Here is a 21,356-nt window from a genome sequence, read left to right as displayed (position 1 = left end):
ACGAACCATTCAGCCTTACAACTAAGATGTATCAGAAATCACAAATATGCAGTAAATCCTCTTTCCACAATTTATTGCAGGCCGGCCTGATCTATAGCTATCAAGCTATTTGCAATAAAAAAGGCTAATTTATATTATCGTAACATTTCACGAAGGTCAAAGGTCACCGGATCTAACCACCCGGAAGTGACACTGGCGCGCGCACTTTTCTGAGAGATATTTCTCAACAATCTCTCATCCCCTGCGTAAACTTTTTACATTGTCACAGCCTCCGTATTATAAACTACAAGTGTGGTAAGTTTGAAGGTCCAGAGATTTCCCATTTTCACACTGTGCGTAAAAGTGCATCGTCCGTCCCGTGCGCACATACTGTAAGCGAGTTGCGAGTGGACAAGGCATACTTAATACACAGACTGGAGGTCACTCTACACATGTTCGCAGCTAAAACTCACAATTCCCGTTGCCGCATTGGTATGTAACTTGGTATATCGTTTGATAGGTTGCGTGTGGTGATGCACGTTGTCTATTTTTCAATGTAACAGTGACTATACGATCACAGCAAGTAAGGAAGATTTATACCCCGTATCTGCCTGAAGTATTCCAGTCATGCATAACGGATTATAACATGGTCCCTATGGCAGGGCAGTGGGACATAGCATTAATTATAGGGGTGCAATTACGATATTGGATTGACGTTTAAAGTAGTTATGGTGTAACAAAGCTATTGTGCATCACTACGCCGAACCAGGCAAACGATATGCCAAGTTACACACCAATGCGACTACGGGATCGTGAGTTATAGCTGCGAACGCGCAAACAAATACATTCCCAATACTCCCAGAAGGAGGTCACACCTCCTCCCCGGAGTAACTAGTCGCTGTTGGTTTGAATAAGTTCTAAACTGGAACTATGCAGCGACAGCATCTTTTCTGAAGATATGGTGTGTGTATGGTTGGCTTGAGGTTTGCCAAGGGGACACGATATGTATCATAGAGATTGAAAGTCTGGCATCCTGGCTAAACAGGAGCCAAAGATCTGTCTCAGGATAGAGTCAATTCATCAAGTCTGAACTACATACAGCCAACTCCTTTCACTCACACCACACAGAGTAGAGCTTTACCGATTGTTTTGTTCAGAGGAAACCAAGGACTTCCTCCTTCTCCTAGTGCCTTGAGTGAAACACTTCCTAGACTGTCTGCAATTACAGATCTCTATATAATGGCGCCGCTGTGGCATGCAAGTCAGGTTCACTGCCAACCGGTTTGCCACGCAACTTACTGTGTTTTCATCGACCTGGGGTCGCTCCCTAACTCCTTCAAGATTGGACTACCTTTCTGTTTCACATCAACTTCAGACAAAGTCCACTCACAAGAAGGCAGACTTTGTGCAACACATACTAGTACAACATTAACTTATTATGCCCAATTCTTTTCAGCACAATATATTAATTGTATAGATTTATAGAGATAGAAATAGCAAAACAATTTAGTATGAAAGTTTATCTGAGTTGGTTAATTGGAGAGTAGTTTATTTCTCATTAAACAATATAATTTGTGTTGTTATTTCATTCCAAGGACACACAATTTTTCACAGCAGACACTGACAATATTCTGACGCATTAAAAATCTGCCAGTCACCTTTTATTAGCCACTACCAGGCTCCAGAGGTGGCTGGAAAGAGTAGAAATTGGCCAAACAAACAGATAACATGCCAGGGAAGTTAGAGCGGCAAACTGTATCCCAATAGCAGACTAACTCCTCATGCATGTTATCTGTCTATTTGGCCAATTTCTACTCTTTCCAGTCATCTCTGGAGCCTGGTAGAGGCTAATCTTTTAGTGTTCTTTGCTTCTTGGTTACAGACACTGGCTATTTTAGTCTTTTATATCGTTCTTCGCTTCTTTGTTCGCGGCACAAGGACCATCTGCACTGGGTCACGAGCACCAGGCGGTGGGGTCAGAGGGCACGAAGGCAGACAAAAGATAAGCTAGACTTTGAACCCGGCTGGTTCCTTTGTTGACAGGACCAACATTCACTCTGTTTTCACAGATGGACATGCCTGGCTGTGTAGGTGTTTGTACAGACCCTACAGGAGGGTGGCTGAAAGGTGAAACATGGAAGAGCAGGTTCATGTACACAAGGCTAGAAATACTAGTACGAGTAGTAGTTGGTACATGTGCACTTTTGTGCACCCAGAATTGGACATTTGGAGCCATGTACATAATTTTGGACTGTGGGTGCACCAGTACTTCTAGCTATTTTTGTAGGCTATACTCTATAGGGTAAAGGTACTATTACACCCTAGTATACAGAATATGCTTGAAATTTATTTTACTGAGTATCAGAAAAAGCAATATACCGGTAACCTTTGTTGTACTTTGATGCATAACTAACTGGGTGTCATGAAATATATATAGCAGAAAAAAAATTAGCATTTCCAGCCTTAGTAAAATTGCCAACATTACATTTCCTGAGTGGTAAAAACATGTTTTTGGTGAAGTATATCACTTGAAGGTCTCACTGTTGATACAATCACACTGTACCATACTACATACCAAGCAGGTGAAAACAGTCTGCCATTCACTCCTTAGACCAAACAAAAAGTTTCCTATCTAATCAAACACGACAGCATAGATATAAAACAGACAGTGATCTAGAGCTGAATCAGCTCAAAAACCATGCCGGTTAATTGCCCTTGAGCCGAAATACAAACACACAACCTGACTGTGAAAACTGATCCTTAATCTGCACAGTCCGAGAGTAGCATACCCCAAGGGCCAATGCTAGTCATTCCAGATCTTAATATTCACCTGACATAAGATTTCGATAGACCAATTTCAGGAAAAATATCAACCTATACGTTTGTAGACATGTGGTTTTTGTTAAAATAGTTGCGTGGGTGGTGAGCTAGAGTGTACCTTCACCCAGCCTACCTGTTTCATGTTTCAAGATAGGCCCTATCGTTGAGTTAACATTTTGTTGAGCAGTCTCAGCAGACAAAATACACCTAAAGAGCCAGGTAGATGATAGGAAATCTTGTGTACAAATAAAGCTCGGAAGCTGAATACCTTTTTAGTCCAAATGTAGAGCCTTGTGTAAATGGTAATAGGTCTCTACTGTGTGACATTCCAATATTGTAATTCTTGATTTTTGGGACAGTGATGTGTGTCCCCGCCGTTAAAATAAAATGCTATGAACTATTCCCTTTCCCCCGAGCCGCTAAAATTACCGACCACAATATCAAATGGATTCACAGTATGCAGATTTTGTACCACTGCTATGAAGGCTGTTTTTACCCAGGTTTTTCGTTGAACGCTCTATCATGAGTGGATTTCTAAAGGCTCAACCTAAACAGAGAGTGATGTACAAGTAGTAGTTGAGTAAAGTAGAAATATTCTTGTACAAACAAGGCTTGGAAGCTTGAAATAATCCAAACGAATGCCCTAAACTCAATAAAAAAATGTCTTTATAAAACAAAACTCTATCCTGAATTTCTTTGCAAACAAGACACATTTCCTTGCAACATAATAAAAATTTACCACACTAGATCTAAAGCAACACGGTGCACTGATCACATTGGAGGAAAGTTAGGGGACTAACGTTCAATTTGTTTCAATTGACCAGAAATCTCAAGGTACTAATTAAATTGTACTGTATCGACAGCGCCATCTGGATTCTGGGCACGCGCGTTCTTGATCATATCAAATTTGATAAACAGGATTACAATCGAGACTCATAATTGACAGGCCTTTTCGCAGACGCCGGCAATCTCAGATGATTCAGCCTCTACTTGTGCACGTCGACAACTGAATAACATACCGAAACATTCCTACGATCCTAGCTTCAGGCACGAGTTAGGATAACACTTTCATTTTTCAAATGCCCAGACTGATTACATGAATCCAACCGAACAGTTTAGTCACATTCTGATCTTATTTTTGAAATGGTAACATGGAAAACATAATACAAATACTGTACATCCATTTAATATTGCCATCCGTAATTCTAGCGGTTAGGGGGAAAGGGAGTAGTTCACAGCATTTAATCTTAACGGTGGGAACAACATCGTTGTCTCAAATGTTAGTCCAACATTTGCTATGATGAAATTTTAGCGGTTGACCAGTGACTGTTAAAGTAGCTAACATTAGCTACTGTTAATAAATAAAGGATTGCAGTATGTGATTTCATGTGCAACTTCTTACAGTTTTCTATACCTTCCCGGAGAAGGTTATGTTTTCGTCAGCCTTTGTGCGTGTGTGTGCTTGTCCTTCTGTCGGTGAACACAATAACTCAAGACTGCCTGGATGGATTGTCTTGATACTTGGTATGTGGGTAGGTCTTCTTGAGAGTCAGACCTCGAAATGATTACATTTTGGGGCCTCAAGTGACTTTCTATGGTACTGCAGCGGAACTTCCAGTTTTGATATGTTGTGTTCTGAAGATGATACGGTCATGATTTTTTTAATGGTAGATAGCTCATGTTCATTATCACTCTATAGTAGTGTGCGTCCATGACCATCACCTCCCTTACTGATAACGACATCCGTATTTTCCCAACCCTGACATCAAGTTTAGCATTCCGTGGAGCCTTGAAGTTCAGCCAGAAGCTCAGCAGAAATACCAGAGTTAGCATGTTAATGCCTCCGCTTCGAGGCAAGAAATTCTCTAGCTCAGCTGATTTACGCTCAGCTCCAAGGATAAACCAAACCAACCATATTTTTCAGCCTCACTAGAAGACAAATAAGACGTTTCAGCTTGCAGTTGAAGCCGTAAAAACAAGTCAAGTGTCCCGTTCCCCCTCGGGGAGACGCAAACACTGGGTAAATTCAGCGATATTTTTAGGATTTGGCATTTGAAGGCATGACATGAAAGTGGTCATTGGATATGGGGCATTAAGTCTTAGACATAACCACACCCATTGGAGGGAATAACATAGCACAGCTGCACTCAACTCGCATGCTACATTAACAACGGACATTTTAGTTATCTAAATATTATACCCAAGACATTTGAAAATACATTTAGCCTACTATTCAATGCCCAATACATTTCAAAATGACTGAACACTTTGTGATACAGGGTACACTGAGGGCCTTTTAATCTTAGTTATACAGTACAAGCTATTTCTGTTCGATGACACAATATAGGGTGTCTGAGACTTCAAAGCGTGGCTATAAGCTGACTGAAATGAGCTGTAAAATAAAGCGCAGCCAGCTCAACTGGAATCACTCTTATTGGCCTGTGTGATTACCTGCCATCGCTCAGGATTTCCATATTTTTCAACTCGATCGTGGCTGCTAATAATTCCTCTGCATCTGCCAGCTATGTTTTTGTTTGGACTACCAGATATTAGTGCCCTCTGCAAGTTGAAACGATCATGTTATTGAAGAAATAACAGCTTGAAAAAACATTGTGTTCCAAAGCAATATCAAAGGCCTGGTGGCTGGTTATTTTCTTTTCAAATTCCTTTGCATTTACTAGCAATGTTTTTGTTTAGACTACCGGGTTAACCTATCTTCTAAAACAATCATTTTTTAAGAAGGCAGCTCGAAAAAAACATGCGAAAGCATGCATTTCGGATCAATGTCAAAAGCCTAATCATTTCACAAGGCCACCTTTTTCCCTGCCAATCCAATACCAAGTTCAGAACATCCTTCTCATTTAATGGGCCATTTTATAACACTGTGCTATTCTGAAAAGCCTAATTTAATAGGGACGAGGAAGCTAAAAGGCATAAATGGATTCTCGATAGGCCTTCATTTCCAAATTGCTGGAGCGGTGATGATAACCTTCAATTAAGACCTACAAACATAGGATCTTCAGGACCAATTTTATCTGATAAACCTAATTCTGTGGATTTGATTTGAGTGGGTTGTTTGCTGCAAGAGCTTTATAATCATGATAAATTACATGCAAAACCATTTAAGTCATCAAAGTGATATAAATGTGAAGTACAAAGTTTCATGTTTCTGACTGACATTTTACATTTTTCTGAGAGTAAGACTACCCACATGTACAGTGTCAACTTTGAAGAATTTTGCTGGGAAACATTTTCAAACACAGGAATTAACATCATCAATTTTTCCTGTCAACAAGCCAGAATACTTTCCTTGCCTTTATTATATAAACCTGCACCTCAAATGAACCCGACTTTGAAGAATTGTGCAGTGAAACATTTTCAAACACAGGAAATAACATCATTAATTTTTCCTGTCAACAAGCCAGAATACTTTCCTTGCCTTTATCCAAACCAGCACCTCAAATGAACCTGTCAGTCTCCCACTGCACAGCTTCTAACCTGATATATGTAATGTATTTCCCAGCTAACACTCTCTCTCTGTGAGGGCTCTCAGTTGTGCCATCAAAACAACAGCCTCCCACTCCCAGAACACACATGGTAAGGAGATCTTCCCACTGTTTGTACAGGGGGTCTTCAGGATTTTCCCTCCCAAACTCTACCGGTTTACCATTCGACCGCGAAAACTAAACCGCCAAGTAGTGTAATCCTGTGCCACAGTCGCAAGAATTTCTTTGAATCTGAACTAACCACAGCAAAATCAGTACAGCAAATCTCTATGTCAAAGAAGAAATCCATCCATGATGCATTTTTACTGCGTTTCAGAAGAGAATGAACATAAAATTTCGGCAGACGCACACCAAAATTAGGCTACTTTAGATCAGTATGTAAGAAAACACTTTTAGCAACCTGGATCAAAGACTATCTACAATCAGATAAATTGCTGTAATAAAATAATTTCATTTTGTCAAGGTTGTTGTGACAAAATGAACCCCAACGCCCTAACTTTTGACCCAACAATTTTATGTCTGCCTGCTGCAAATCAACCGTCGAACATGGTTACCCTGCAACTCATCATGGATCTAAAACCATCCAACGACTCATGCTACAAAAATAGACCCGATTTCGTTCCAGTTTTTGACTCAGGTCCATAATGATTACCGTTAATACCCTTGAGTCATTTCCACCATTCAATTGTGAGCAACTGCTGAAGTGAGAGTAAAATACAGAGCTTCGGTTCCCTTTAGGCATTACCGTACCAACTGCAGCTTGCAATCAATCACACGATACGAATCTATGATTTGAGTTCAGGAAGGCTCTATATTTATAACTCGGTTATGCCGCATATGATCCATCAATCAACATGAAATAATTCCTGCATCCCACATTTCAACACTTCTCCCCTAGGAATGCAAATGTTAGTCTTTCACAGGTCACAGAGGGCACCAACGAACAATTTCAAATCCAACGATCACGATAATTAAGAACAGGGCGTCCAAAATTACTGTAGTATTCCCTGACGCACTCATCATATCTCTAGTCTGCGCAATCTTTGTTCTTAAGTTGCTAACGTGGCGATTTAAAGCGTCTCGCCACAGCTGTGTTTAAATATAGACCCAGACTAGTAGCGTATTGAGTAATCTACGTTGGTCAAAGTCCAAGGAACTATGACCTCACAAACTGCTTTGTACAGTCCATGTATTCATCTGGGGATCAAAGTCATGTAAGACTTTTAAATTTTAAAAGACCTTTAAGAGTGTATCGTTTTTCTCGATCCACGAAGAGCAAAAAGCATGCAACAAAGAAGAAGTGATGACATACACTACTAGTATTTGATGTATATAACTGTAAATGTATCAATAGTATCATTTTGTGAAACTTCTTTTTAAAAAAAGGTACTTCATTGGAAACAAAATGGATATCACAAAAAGTTTTACCATCTACAAAGGTTTTCTTACGAAATCATCTGAAAATGATGCAATCTTTTAACTAACTATGCACTATACTATACCAAGGAGGTTAAATATACATAATATATTTAACCTCCTTGACTATACATAGCCGCCCGTGGCTGTAAATTTTGATGCTAGACTACAAAACCGTAAATTTATACTAGCCATTTGTTTCAAATTTCCCCAGAGATTTGGGGGGAAGTTAGGTACAAATTTGCTCACCTGTAATAGGCATATTAAGGGGTAGTAAACCTTGCTACAAATACAGAAAACCTAATTAGAAAGGCAAATGAAAATAGCATTAGGCACTGCTAAGATATACACTAAAGATATGGGTTGTTGATAAATCACTTACAAAAATATCACACTCTTGTGAAAAAAGGGGGCATTTCCCTAGGTACTTTCATGCGAGCTGTTCCTGTTTTCGAGACAGAAAAAATTAAGCTGTCTAAATAGTAATTCTATGGCCCTAACGGAAAATAACAGCAATTTTCGTGCCTCTCAAATTGGCTGACGGCAACAATAAAAGTCTGTGTGCCTACTTATTTTCGACACCTGAGATGTTAAATTGGTGAAAATAAGTAGAATATTGGTGTGGTATTGTGGAGAGAAGTCCGGAGGGGATGTAGGCATGAGACAGGGTTTTGTTTTCGCTTTGTCATGACCCCTCCCCTCTTATTCACAAATCAACGTAAAATAAAGGGGAGGGCAACTCGGGAGGAAGCCATTTTCCTGTTCCGTTGTTGTCTGAAATTCGTGAAAATGCATAATTCAGACCAAAACTAACATCCTGTATGGCACCAATTAATTAAATATGAATGTCTGGGACACTTTCTGTGGGAGTTGACAAGATTTAAGCTGCGTTTTTGGCCTCAAACAAGGTGTAGCGTCGGTCTGTGTATAGTATTTGCCGCCATCACGACATTTCACCTCGGAATCCAGACCGTAACAAATCCTTTCGCATTTTCACGCAAATTTCAGTGGCCGAGATAAAAGACACATAAGTATAAATCCCATAAAAGATAAAACTTGTACTATCTGAGGGAAAGGGTGTTGTAAAAGAAGCCAAAGTGCCGTAATATCGACGTGTTTTCGTGGCCTGTTCAAACTCAGAAATGTGTGTAGGAAAAAATGGCGGCCGCCCCGCGTAGTGCACGTTGTCCTACCTGGCGCTCAGCACAGGTGCAGGAGGGTCGAGCTGAAATGTGCAGCTTTTAGGCTTATTTGTCCCAAGAACTGGCTCAGAATAACCGTAAAGGAACCCATCTCACCCATGGCACGACACATGAAGACAAATTAGGCGTGGATAGCCTGTGGGAGCGATAATTTCGGTACAACAAAGGCGGCCTACCGCCGCGCCACGTCCGTACTGTGAACAAGCCTCACCTGCAGAAAATCCCGCCGCACAAATCGTCACCAAAACCACCGCGAGTCTCATCGTGTCCATGTCTGGTCGCTACAGCCGCTTCGTCAGACGTGTGTGGGTTATTCCTGGTGGGGATGTGTCGCTCTGGTCGCGTGGATTTACCGTTAGGAGTGAAGAACACGCACGGTTCACAGGAGCATCCTTCCGGGTCTACTGCAGGGCGAAGATCCGGCGTCCCACCAGAACCACAACGAGGCTCCCGCAGTTCAAATCGGCGGCGGCGATGAGGTCACTTCCGGTTCAGCCTTATTTGGTGCGCCGCCTCCTTATTTGGGCACGAGGGCGCCAAAAGTAAGAAATTCGACACGTGTAAGGTGCAAAACGCTCTGCACGGGGTAATTAGAGGACATAATAGAAAGGTAATAGAGAACAGCTACAAACAATTAGAAACCAGACAAGTTGAAACACAAACTTCGCGCCTTCGGAAAGATGTCGGCACACAATACGTCGCATTTGACCTTGTTAGTCTGGGATGGCAGACGAAAATACTTCTGCTTCATTCAACATTTCAAACTATTCAGTCTTTAGGTTTTGAATTAATCGTGATGTATTTGTTTGAACTTTGTTTATTCATGATGAGAAGCTCAAATCGGCCTGCAGGCCGCGTTTCATGTAACGACTTTTCTGATGATGCAATGCCAGGAAAACCGCAAGGATGCAGTTATGTCTTATTTTAAACAAACCTTGAGGCCTTTTCTTATCTTCTAATCTATTTATATTAATTTCTGTCACTATTTCTTAGATATTCCTGGACGTGGAAAATATCTATATTGCGGCAAATATTACCTGTACGATGACACTAGGGATGAGACAGACACATAGTCATCTTTACGCACGGGTGTCTTCCTCTATGAGTAATCTATTAAACATCCTTTATAACATCATACCTGTATTGATCAGTTCCCGCCAAATCGTTGACTCATTGACGTGTGCGGCTGACGACTTTCTGGTACGATGACGTCATTTTTGCCCCCGAGACAGTTTAATATACAAGAACCAAACGGACATGCTGAAATATCATTAATTTTCACGAGAATGAGCTGGGCCAATATTGTTTTCTTTTTTATCGTATTATGCGAGATCGTAACTAATTTTTCTATGAAAAATTAAACACACGCCTTCACATATTTGTTATAGAGAGATGCTATTTTGTGTTCCGTTTTCTTTCACTACTACGATACGAGATACTATAAAGTCTCTGTAGATTTTATATGATTCAATGGCCTTATTTACACACGAAAGGAAAAGAAGAAGAATATGGTACTAGTACATCATCTGTCTCTGAAAATAGAGATTTTGTGATATGTATTAGTATACGTTTATTTTGGTATGGTATTGTATGACATATGGTATATGGAATTTTAAAGGTGCATGTACGTGTATTAAAGAAAATGAAAAAGAGAGCTGACTTTTGCAATTGAATAGGAAGCTTACAGAAAAGCCGGGCCTTTTCATAGGGCTTTATCTTTCTGCTGTGTCAGGAGTTATTTTTGTACATCTCTGTGAGTACAAAAGACTGCGAACAATGGAGACAGAGACGAGCATTGAATATTGGCGGGAAGATAGCATCGGTTTACATCGCCGGTTGGACAGGTAAAATGGCGGGAAACAGCCAGTTTAGAGGTGACGTAATGCTACTAGCGCGTCCACACCTGGTTTCACCTGCGGCTATTGTTTCATCAATCCTTCCGTTCCACTTCTCTCTTTGTCTGAGGAAACTATCGTCTGGAACCGCTAAGGAAATTGTACAATGTGCCAGCGGGGGCCACGAAACCGCAAAACAAGAACAGGAATCGTCCGGTGTGTCACCTGGTTCTAGTAGTCTCTACCAGACTAACTACACCAGGGTTTCACTTGCAGGCCTAACCGGGCGAAATGTGATCTTCACTGTCGACTGACTCTACTGGCTAATTATTCCCTTTTCTGCCGAATTCTACGATTCATACCGGCCCGTAAGAGGGCCTGGTGGAGGCTATTGTTCTAGTGCTAGTCTTCTAGTAGGTTCTTCCGAGAGGGAGCGTCTATCTGTCTATATAGTCCCTTCAGACCTTTTTTTAGCCTCTACCAGGCTCCACAGGTGGCTGGAAAAACCCATGTCGACCTACTCGCAAACTGTAGGCTCCCTGGCTAGCTAACTCCTCTGGCATGTTATCTGTCTATTTGGCAAATTTCTACTATTTTTCCAGCGCCCTGTGGAGCCTGACAGAGGCTATCTTGACCTCCAGGTCGTTGGGGGGAGTACAGTGTACATTACCTTAAGGTTAAGTGTAGCGAGATCTAAAAACCTCGCATGTGAAACCTAAGCTGCAAATTTAAACTGTACTCTTTGGCTAGTTAACTCCTCTGGCATGTTATATGTCTATTTGGCCAATTTCTACTATTCCCGGTGACGACCTGTTGAGCCTGGTAGACGCAAAAAAATAGACGCTAATTTTCTACTGCAAAGCGGAGCTGAGTCAGATACTCCCCCCACGCTTTCGTCTTTGTAATGTTCCAAAAATACACCAAACGGTGAACACGATGACGTAATGTTCATTACATATACCCACACACTGTTTGCCAAGTAAATATAAGTCCATTATTCTTCAACACCAACGCACAGGACTCTAATCAAAATCTCTTTATTGTGTTTTCACTTTTACGGCAATGAAAGGGAAAGGTATGCATGACGAAACTTCGCTTGAATAGAAATAGGAACTCATGTTTCAGGTCATGTCTATCGTGGGTTTACATTACTAGTAGTGGTAATAATGATAAACGACGTACTCTCCAAGCAAATCTTCGGCTCTGGCTGGTTTTCGACGTGGTTTTAGGCGTTTTGTCGGGATTTCAAAATAGAGAGCCCGAAAATACAAAGCCCGACAAAAACACCTAGATCACGTCAAAAACGTTTTTGCTTGATAGTATATGTAACGTTAATATCAAGCAAAACGTCCTTCGTTAGTCGCCATGGCTAGTCAAAAACCAGCCAGAGACGAACCTCTGATTAATATAGACGGGCTATTGTAGATCATAGGTAAACTACCCTAGCTGTGTTATATCACGTTACAAAATGTGCCAGTTGTTAATAATGGTCACGACTTTCATGAATTTTATCACTTGATTACCACGACATCTTCATTGCTACCTTGTCCCCAAACGACCCGGAGGTCAAGGAACTAGGTAGGTTGTAGGTAATCACGACATCGTTGTCAAAGGGCAGTATCTACCAAACTAACTACGCCGACTATAGGCCAGGGAAGTTTGGCCACCAGAGGGTTTCATTCACAGGCGGGGGAAATATCAATCTTACCGTGGACTGACTCTACTGGCAGATCATTCCCTTTTTTGTCGAATTCTACGATTCCTACCCCCATAGGAAGGCCTGGTGGAGGTTAGTCAAAGGGTAGGTACTGTAGGATCCTGTAGCTGGTCTCTTCTATCAGAAGCGCCACCCTGCGCGCAAATGACAAACAACACTTTTTTCTTCACACATAGACTTCAGTGCCGAGATGGCTACGTAATATTTTCGTTGGAATTTGTCAATTACCCAAAATGCGACATCATAAACATTGTGTATTATGGTAAATTATGAGCACTGGAAGGCTTTTTAATTCACCAAGGAAAGCGGCTAAATGTTATATATACGGTTTTCTTTTTGCTTATTTTGATGTGTTAGAACACAGATATTTGAGGTTTTGCAAAACAAACTATTAGAAAACCATCCAGAATCATGTACATGTATCATAAAAGTCAACAATATTCGAACTTTCTTGACATGTTCTGGAATTTTTACCAACAGGTGCTGAGTGTCCCGCGCAGGGGCTTGTGGGATAGCCGGCTCCAAGATGGCGCTGCAGTGCCAGCGGAACAGCTACCTCGCGGAAGTAAGGAGTTTTCTCTCGGAATTAGGAGAAACTGCTCCTAAATTCGGGATAAATATGTGGAAAAAGACATCCTCTTCTGATATTTGTGGGAAATACGTGATTGATTGGCATAGAACTGCACTGGGAATGATCGTTTTTAGGGTCTTATGGAAGGGGGGCGTTTCACATGTGGACATCACACATGTTTTGTTAGTGATAATTTTAGCTCTCAGGGCAGTCCAATGTCCGGATATTGCTCCAGAATCGATATTTAGAGATCGAAGTACAGTTTTACTTAACTATTGCTTTATCTACTACAACGGTATCGAGTTTGTGTTATGTCGAAGCAAGGATATTATTATATAATGTCCTTGCTCGAAGGAAGGAAATTTGCTGAGAATGTTATAAGTCTTGTTAAATGCATTTGTCAAGGAAACCCTAGAGGGGAACATGACAGCCCCCATACGAGGGTATGCACGGGGGGATAACAGTTCAGTATAATTCATCAAGTGCAGCCACTAGGTACCCATCTGAGTAATGAGGCTGTTGTAGTGCCTTTTAACGTGCTCGAGGCACCTCCTTGATCATGGGACCCCCATTTTATGTCCCTTCCGAAAGACAAGTGCAGCTCCAACCAGGATGCCCTTCCCCAGATTCGAACCGGGATCTCCCTGTTACCACCTTATTGGAACTAGCAGCTTAACTGTGAAGCTGCTACCAGTTGAGCTGCAGGCCTATAGGAATGATAATCTCTATTAGACTACATAGGTTGCTGGAAAAAAAGTAGACATTGGCCTTAACAGATAAATCATAACAATTAACATGCCAGAGGAGTTAGCCAGTCTGGGGGTACAGGTATTTCACCAATTCTTACTATTTTCCTAGCAACTATAGTGAGCCTACTATCAATTGAGCTAGCTACAGGGACATCCAGATGAAAATATTATTAAGAGTTGTCCTTTCTTCTTTTCCTTGCAGTTTTCCAGCAAAGTTGTGTCATGTGACCCAGGTCAGCTGGTCATCACCAAGAAAAAGAAGCAGCCAGGTTATGAGGTCATCCTGGAAGATACCATTCTGTTCCCCGAGGGTGGAGGGCAGCCTGATGACAGAGGAAAGGTACTGTAAACCTGGAAAATTTTGCGTTGCCTGGTTTTATTTTCGCCTTTTTCGCGGGCAAATTCATGATAGGATAAATGTGTATCCCTTGTATGACTATGCTACTACAGAATTAAAAGAAATAGTAGTACAAAAGCTACCTGTCACTGAAAAATCAAGACAACAACATGTCCACAGCAAAAGATATAAAAAACTGAACTCTTACTGCAGTACCTAGGTCGACCACCAGGAGGCCCAAAATTAAGTATTGTATGACCTTCACATCCACAACACCTACTAACATGTCAAGAATCAGCGCCATCCATCCAGAGGTTCTTAATACAGAACTGTATATTGCACCAGATACGCACACAAACTTCATGACGAACAGGCCAAAAACTATACCTTCATTATTCATGGAGGTAATAAAGAAATTTTTGTACTCAAATCCTGTTCTTTTCTGCCTCTACCTGTAGATCAATGATATAGAGGTCATCAGAGTGACGAGGAAACAGAACCAGGCTGTCCACTTTGTAGAGACCCCTCTGGAGGTGGGGGCAGAGGTCAAGATGGAGGTCGACTGGACAAGGAGGTTTGACCACATGCAACAACACTCAGGTAAATGAATATATAATAAAACACGGTGTAACACAAGGGTAATGCGGAATATACTGTGTTACATTTTATTGATATGTTATATCCACACAAAAAAAACACATTTCAATGGGAAATGCGCCAAAAGTAGAGAGAATTTTGTGTCCTCGAATAAAAGATTGTAACAACATCCAAATTATATGTGAACATTGTATTTTCCTTTCAGGTCAGCATTTGATAACTGCCGTTGCAGAGGCAAAATATGGATACAAAACAACATCATGGTAAGTTCTGGTGTTTCCCAAGTTTGTTAAACTTTGCAGTCTTGGTGGGAAAACATCGCAATGACATTTTTTGCACAAATTGCACAATGTGACATTTCATCTGCAAGTGTTACAGTTTTGGTAGAATGTAAAGTCTAAATTCCTCATCACATTTTATCTCACTTTTACTTCTTTAGATGTGTAGAGCCAAAGATCAAAAGTAATGTAATATCTAAAAAAGACTTGCAATACTACACATTCTTTCCACAAATCTAGACATTTATCTGCAATCAGCCAACCAACTTTCTAAGTTTCGAAGATTGTAGACTCAGACTTTCTTATCATCATATTTTTTTTCACTATCTTCTGAAGAGTTATAGACTTATGATGAGACATTGATCAAAAATAAACATTTTCACTTGAATTTAGATTTTTGTCTTGCCATGATTGCAGGGACCTAGGCAGTAAAGTCTCCTCTATTGAGATGGACACTCCAACCATAACCCTGGAGCAGTTATCCGAGCTGGAGAAGGAAGTGAACGAATGCATCAGGAGACAGATCCCCATGACTCCTCGACTGTTAGAACCTGGCTCTCCTGAACTGGAACAGGTGAGAACAGGGTACTCCCACTATTGGTCCAAACTGAGAACTGATGTATTATGTGTAGTGGTAGCTGTGTACCTAAAAGTAACATCCAGTACAGTTACAGGTATCTGACCTGTACCTGAACAATATGACATTGTAACTTGTGGTCTTCAATGATGACAGAATCATAAATAAACAGTTCACAGAATGTTTATTTAGACTTCAGGTATCTTATGCAGAGAACACATGTTTTTGAGAGGATCTCAAAAAGTCAAATGAAAGATGGTGCTGATTTCAAATGCATGGGAATTGATACATTTTAGGTAACAGATTATGCAATAAAATGTGTGTTGCAGCCTTGTGGGCTGTTGAATGATTTTGTCATAGCCAGTACCTACCAATCTTTTTTGGAATTTCTCAGAAGTGTGGTTCTAGTTTTGAAGTTGCAATTGTTATAGATAATGATGTGATTTGTGTGGTTGCTAGGTGCGGTCACGCGGCCTGCCTGACGACCACATCGGGCCTGTCCGTGTTGTTGAGATTGAGGGTATCGACCACAACACCTGCTGTGGAACCCACGTGTCCAACCTGGCACATCTACAGGTGAGGCAACACTAGACACCTGTGTCAGGAGGATGGGCTTGGGGGATTGTATATGGCCTCTGTTGATCAATATTGTACACAGCAGGACAATTTAGGTTTTTCATTAAAGGGTTAAATAAACAACAACAAAAAAGTCTGAACCTTTTAAAATACCCTCTATATGTTTATATCTATGTCATATCTGGGCCGAGATATCATTCAATACAGACTGGTCTTATTTCACGGTATTGCTCAGGCTTTGAAGTTATATTGCACGGGCTCCCATTGAATAGTTTGAATGCACTTTTTGTGTGCCGAGCGGTGGAAAATTCAAATGCCAAATTGAAACGTTGGAATCGATGTTGTCACAATTTTGCATGTGTGTTTTTAGGTGGGTATGATATAAATGAAATACAATGTTGTATTCTGTATGTATCGTATCTTATAGATGAGATGTATGATACCTAGATTTTATGAATTCCATTTTGATAGACTTAACTCATTTGTCTATTTCCTATTTTTTTCAGGCAATCAAGCTGCTATCAGTGGAGAAGGGGAAGAAAGGAAAGACGAATGTGATGTTCTTGGCTGGGAACAGGGTGCTGGACTATGTGGGGAGGGTGTACGAAAGGGAGAAGGGCCTGACAGGCGTTCTCAAGTAAGTTCAATGACCTATGCAAGGTGTGGTGGTGGAAAAATGAGCTTGATATTAAGCCTTCCATCTACGAAATATAGAAATCCATCTTAGACATTTTACCTGACATGCCATTTGTCGAGCATGATTTGTCCTCATAATGATGTAAGTAAAAAGAAGTAGTATTTCTTCCTAAGTCTTCTTTGTTAAGGTGTGTTTTTGATTGATTCAATCAAAAGTTTTGCTCACTCTGTATGTTTTGACTCAAATATTGAAAGCCATCTTAAAAATGTTAATTGATATGTCATTTGTCCTCATATAAGTAAGAATAAGTAGGGTTTTTTTTCTCCCAATTCTTCTTTGTTTAGGTGTGTAAAAATTTTGCTCTCTCTGTACTTTTTGGCTGACTGAGTACTAATATTTTCTTTACTCCCTCTGAAACTAGGTGTCCCCCAGAGGAGCATGTAGAAATGGCAGACAAGCTGCAGAAATCTCTAAAGATATCAAACAAGGTCTGTCTGAAATCAATGTCTGTCCATTCTCTGATGTTATCCTTTCATCTTTTCCGTTGTCTACCCCTCTTTCCTCCTCTCTGGACGGTTCTTTTCATGTTAGTTTTGGCTAGTGCTGATGACCGTGACACGTGGCCATCCTACTTCAATTTTCTGTTGTAAGGAGGTCTTGATATGGACCAATGTTTTATTTGACTCCATTCCGTACTTCAGCATTTGAGATGCGGTCTCTGTATGTGATCCCTAGAATCTTCCGAAAGCATTTTATCTCTATGTTTTGAATTCTTTTCTAGTAAATCTTGATTAGGAGTTGTGAAATTGCAATAAAATTTGATATTGATTTTTTTTAACATTCCAGTTTACCACATTTTGGATAGGTGAAAGTGAAACGTCCTCATCTATCTATTTGTTTGTCAGTCAGACATGTACAGGGCTACTCAGTGAAAGTGAAATGTCATTATCTATTTCTTTATTTGTCAGGCATGTACAGGGCTTCTCAGAGACATTGCTGTACTAGAAGCACAGAGATACAAGAGTCAGCCCAACAGGGACCCAGTCTTCTGTCTACATAGGTAAGGAGAGGGAAAGTGCATATGTTAGTTTGATATACAATCCCATGTGATACTAAGTACAGATAGGCTATTGGCTAGCAGGGCATCGGGGCGTTTTCTGGACACCCTACACTAAGAAAACACAGAAATTAGAGGCCCTTCTGTTGCAGGGGACTCAGAGAGGACACCATGTTTTCCTGGTTATTTCATTCAGTCATGGATTGCATCCATCCCAGAGGCTTTGTCAAAAAATCAAGTCAATGTCCATTGAAAATTAGACGAATTTGAAATCTGACTAAACCCATTACTGTGAGTTCAGTCCAACACAAACCAGATAGCAAACTCCTACTGGAGTCCAAGGCCACCTTGATTAAGTGTCATGTGAATGTTGCCATTCCCTTTCATTACAAATATATCTTCATTTACTTCAGTTCCTACAGACTTGATCAGATTTTGTTTTTCATTACACATCCAGGAAGGAGGGAGACAGTGAGTTCATGAACATCATTGCTAACGAAATTGGAAATGAGGTAATCATTCCAATGTGCAACTGAAGTTATCGAACAGTGTTGTCTGGAAAAAGTGCCAACTAACAAGCAATGCTTGAAGTGATTTTTCAAATCTGTTAAACTCCAATTTCTTATGATTTATTTGAACATGAACATCATTGCTAATGAGATTGGAATTCTGATACTAAATGTGCGACTGAACTAATTGAGCAGTCACATTGATGAAGGTTAGACATCCAGGTAATAAGATACGCCAAAAATAATTTCTCAAGCAACTGGATAAGATTTTGAAATTCAGAAATAATAAAAAGGGCCAACTAACAAGCAATGCTTTGAGTGAGAAACTCTAATTTCTTATGATTTATTTGAACATGAACATCATTGCTAATGAGATTGGAATTCTGATACTAAATGTGCGACTGAACTAATTGAGCAGTCACATTGATGAAGGTTAGACATCCAGGTAATAAGATACGCCAAAAATAATTTCTCAAGCAACTGGATAAGATTTTGAAATTCAGAAATAATAAAAAGGGCCAACTAACAAGCAATGCTTTGAGTGAGAAACTCTAATTTCTTATGATTTATTTGTATCAATTGAATGTAGTGTAGACAAACAAAAGGCAATTATGATACTTAAAATCATCCTGATCATTGATTGATAGCTTCATGTAGCCTCCATTGCAGACTCCTTAAGGCAGTTTTCTTTTTCAAGTTAGGCTGCACCAAGTAATTTTTATGGATGACGTCCTTTGGAGACCCTAAATCTAATGCGAGAGCGCGAAAAAAACCCAAGAAGGGCCGAAAAAAACAAGATGCCTAGATTTGAAATATAATAGTCGACGACACGTCTTACAACACAAATTGAATGAGAGAACACAGTGTAACAACTAACAATTCTTTATTGATAATGAAAACAGCAATAATTTGAATCAGTTGAAGTTGAACAGCAGTTGTTGTCCTGTCCTGTTTCTTTCCATATCCCATTGATTTGCAGGCCTGCAGAAACATAGTATATTAAAAAGGAACTCTTTGGTCATAGTTACAGGCAGCGGAATTTCTTGTTTTTTTTCTGGGCACAGGCCAAAATCAATGCGTGCGCGGACGTCATCCATAAAAATTACTTGGTGTAGCCTTAAAATAAAACTGTAACTTGAAAAAGAAAACAGCCGGAAATAGTCTGCAACGGAGGCTAAGCTTCATGTTGTTCTAGTCCACTCACTTGTGCCCTCTGACCTTACCCAGAATGCCTTGGTGCTGCTGTCAGTGGGAGATGAGAAAGGGGCGGGGCCGTTCCTCCTGTCTGGACCAGCTGACGTGGTGGAGGCTGTGGGACCAAAGTAAGTTCACTACCGAAAAACTTAGCAATACTTCTATAGATGTACAGGATACTTTACTACCTTTGCCAAGAAGGTTATGTTTTCGGTGTCATTTGTGTGTGTATCTGTCTGTCTGTGGACAGTATAACTTGAGAAGTTGTGGATGGATTCTTATGATATTTGGTAGGTGGGTAGGGGACAGGCAGTTAAAGTATCATTAGAATTACCTTTGACGATTCAATATCTTTATCTTTCAAAATTTGTCCAACCCTGGTTCAGTGCAAGTCTATCCATTGCAAAGTGTAAACAAGTCTAGTTTATAAGTTTACAATTGAACATCTATGTTTTTTGTTATATTTTCCTGTCGTTTATGCATCCAAAGCATCGTCAGAATTACCGTTGATGATTCAATCTTTCTCTTTCACCCCAGGGTTGCTGAGGTGTTGGGAGGGAAAGGAGCCGCTAAGAGAGGGAGGTTCCAAGGAAAGGCCACCAAGCTGGCTAACCTTAAGACGGCAGAGGAGATCTTAAGAGAACACTTTAAGACTCAACAAGCAGCTTAAAAACCACACAGGATACAGACCACTCAGGGGGCAAAGATACACCTCTAAATAAACATTTGATAGAGTTGAAAAATACATTTAAGAAATACAGGTGTCATGATATTTTTCCGAGCATTTTTTACTGGCTTTATACAAAAAAAGCAATTGTGCTTTTCATGATATACAATACCATTGACAATATATGTACTTGTTTGGGTCATGAGTGCTGTTGGGGATATACATGTATTGCCTAAGACCTGGTACTTTGATGGAATGATTGATTGATTGATTGATTGACTAGTACTCTATGTTCTGGTTTGTGTGTTGCATGCTATGGGACCATCCATAATGTCTAGTACTATGTTATGGTATGTGTGTAACAGAGATATTATTTAAATTTTTTTGCATGCTATGGGGCCATCTAAGCAGACAATATGTGTGCTGTTTATTATGAGAAATTACGGCTATCAATGAACTGTTGTCAGGAATGTTTCATATCAATCTTATTTTATCACCTTTTACTGCAGGGAGACGTAGAATAGTCTTCACAAAGTAAAAATGGCAAATTATGTGTTTTAAATCTATTCAGAAATTATTAAAATGTCTTTATTTCAACATTTGCATCAGAAAATTGACCATCACAATGTTACTACCCCCCAATATGTACACATCTGTAGTTAGAGTCTGATTCAGAAATGACCGAAGCCAAGAAGTGGAGCGACAGTTGTTTATTCATACATCATTCAGTAGGATTTCCACAGTCTCAGCATCCTTCCAAGTTTGAAGTATCCAGTTACAATTTTAGCTGTTGTTCAAAAGATGCTACAAAACTCTTACTTCGTCAGACCACTGCTTTCACAGGTCTATGTAAACCAACAAGCAAACATGTTGCCAGGCCCTGCATTTTGCAAGATGTCAACCAACTCATGCTAAAGGAAAAACAAGAACAGACCCCCTTTTCCACCCGGGGAGGACACATGTTCGCTCCTACTGTCTCTCCCATTCCCAAAGTCATTAAAACCCAAAATATGTACCACATGACAAATCTATACCCTACCTCGCCTTCCCATGCAAAAATTACCCACTCCAACACTAAAGATAGCATCTAAGTAACTTCTTCTTGCACCAGGTCACATAAACTTATATATAG

At 40.2% G+C, this 21,356-nt stretch overlaps 2 protein-coding genes across 5 annotated transcripts in view; one reads left to right on the top strand and one right to left on the bottom strand.

The window, feature by feature from the left end:
- The window catches only part of LOC136445578 (cell adhesion molecule 2-like), a 40,699-nt gene extending 31,307 nt beyond the window's left edge, over positions 1-9,392 (bottom strand). For 3 of the 4 annotated variants that reach the window (XM_066443661.1, XM_066443663.1, XM_066443664.1), the window contains exon 1: positions 9,135-9,390. In XM_066443661.1, the coding sequence (XP_066299758.1) occupies positions 9,135-9,195 (61 nt within the window). In that variant the 5' untranslated portion in view covers positions 9,196-9,390. Of the gene's footprint in view, positions 1-9,134 lie in introns of all 4 variants that reach the window. The other variant, XM_066443665.1, reaches the window with a different exon arrangement.
- Positions 9,393-12,934: 3,542 nt separating this feature from the next.
- On the top strand, positions 12,935-20,821 carry LOC136445604 (alanyl-tRNA editing protein Aarsd1-like). Its single transcript, XM_066443698.1, has 12 exons — positions 12,935-13,040; positions 13,998-14,135; positions 14,591-14,732; positions 14,935-14,992; positions 15,425-15,581; positions 16,044-16,160; positions 16,667-16,797; positions 17,219-17,285; positions 17,766-17,857; positions 18,312-18,366; positions 19,591-19,685; positions 20,095-20,821. The coding sequence occupies exons 1-12, from the start codon at positions 13,002-13,004 to the stop codon at positions 20,225-20,227; spliced, it is 1,224 nt and encodes a 407-aa protein (XP_066299795.1). The 5' UTR covers positions 12,935-13,001; the 3' UTR covers positions 20,228-20,821.
- Positions 20,822-21,356: the final 535 nt, after the last annotated feature.

This window comes from Branchiostoma lanceolatum, chromosome 12 (genome assembly GCF_035083965.1).
Source record: "Branchiostoma lanceolatum isolate klBraLanc5 chromosome 12, klBraLanc5.hap2, whole genome shotgun sequence".
Taxonomy (NCBI): Eukaryota; Metazoa; Chordata; class Leptocardii; order Amphioxiformes; family Branchiostomatidae; genus Branchiostoma; species Branchiostoma lanceolatum.
Note: the sequence above shows the minus strand (reverse complement) of the source record. Positions and strands in the feature narration are given on the sequence as shown.

What these genes read in the sequence shown, in the direction of transcription:
- LOC136445604 (XM_066443698.1), top strand. Translation starts at nt 13,002, where the DNA reads ATGGCGCTGCAGTGCCAGCGGAACAGCTACCTCGCGGAA. An exon ending in AGCCTGATGACAGAGGAAAG is followed by an intron (nt 14,136 to 14,590) that starts GTACTGTAAACC and finishes CTCTACCTGTAG; the next exon opens with ATCAATGATATAGAGGTCAT. An exon ending in GCTCTCCTGAACTGGAACAG is followed by an intron (nt 15,582 to 16,043) that starts GTGAGAACAGGG and finishes TGTGGTTGCTAG; the next exon opens with GTGCGGTCACGCGGCCTGCC.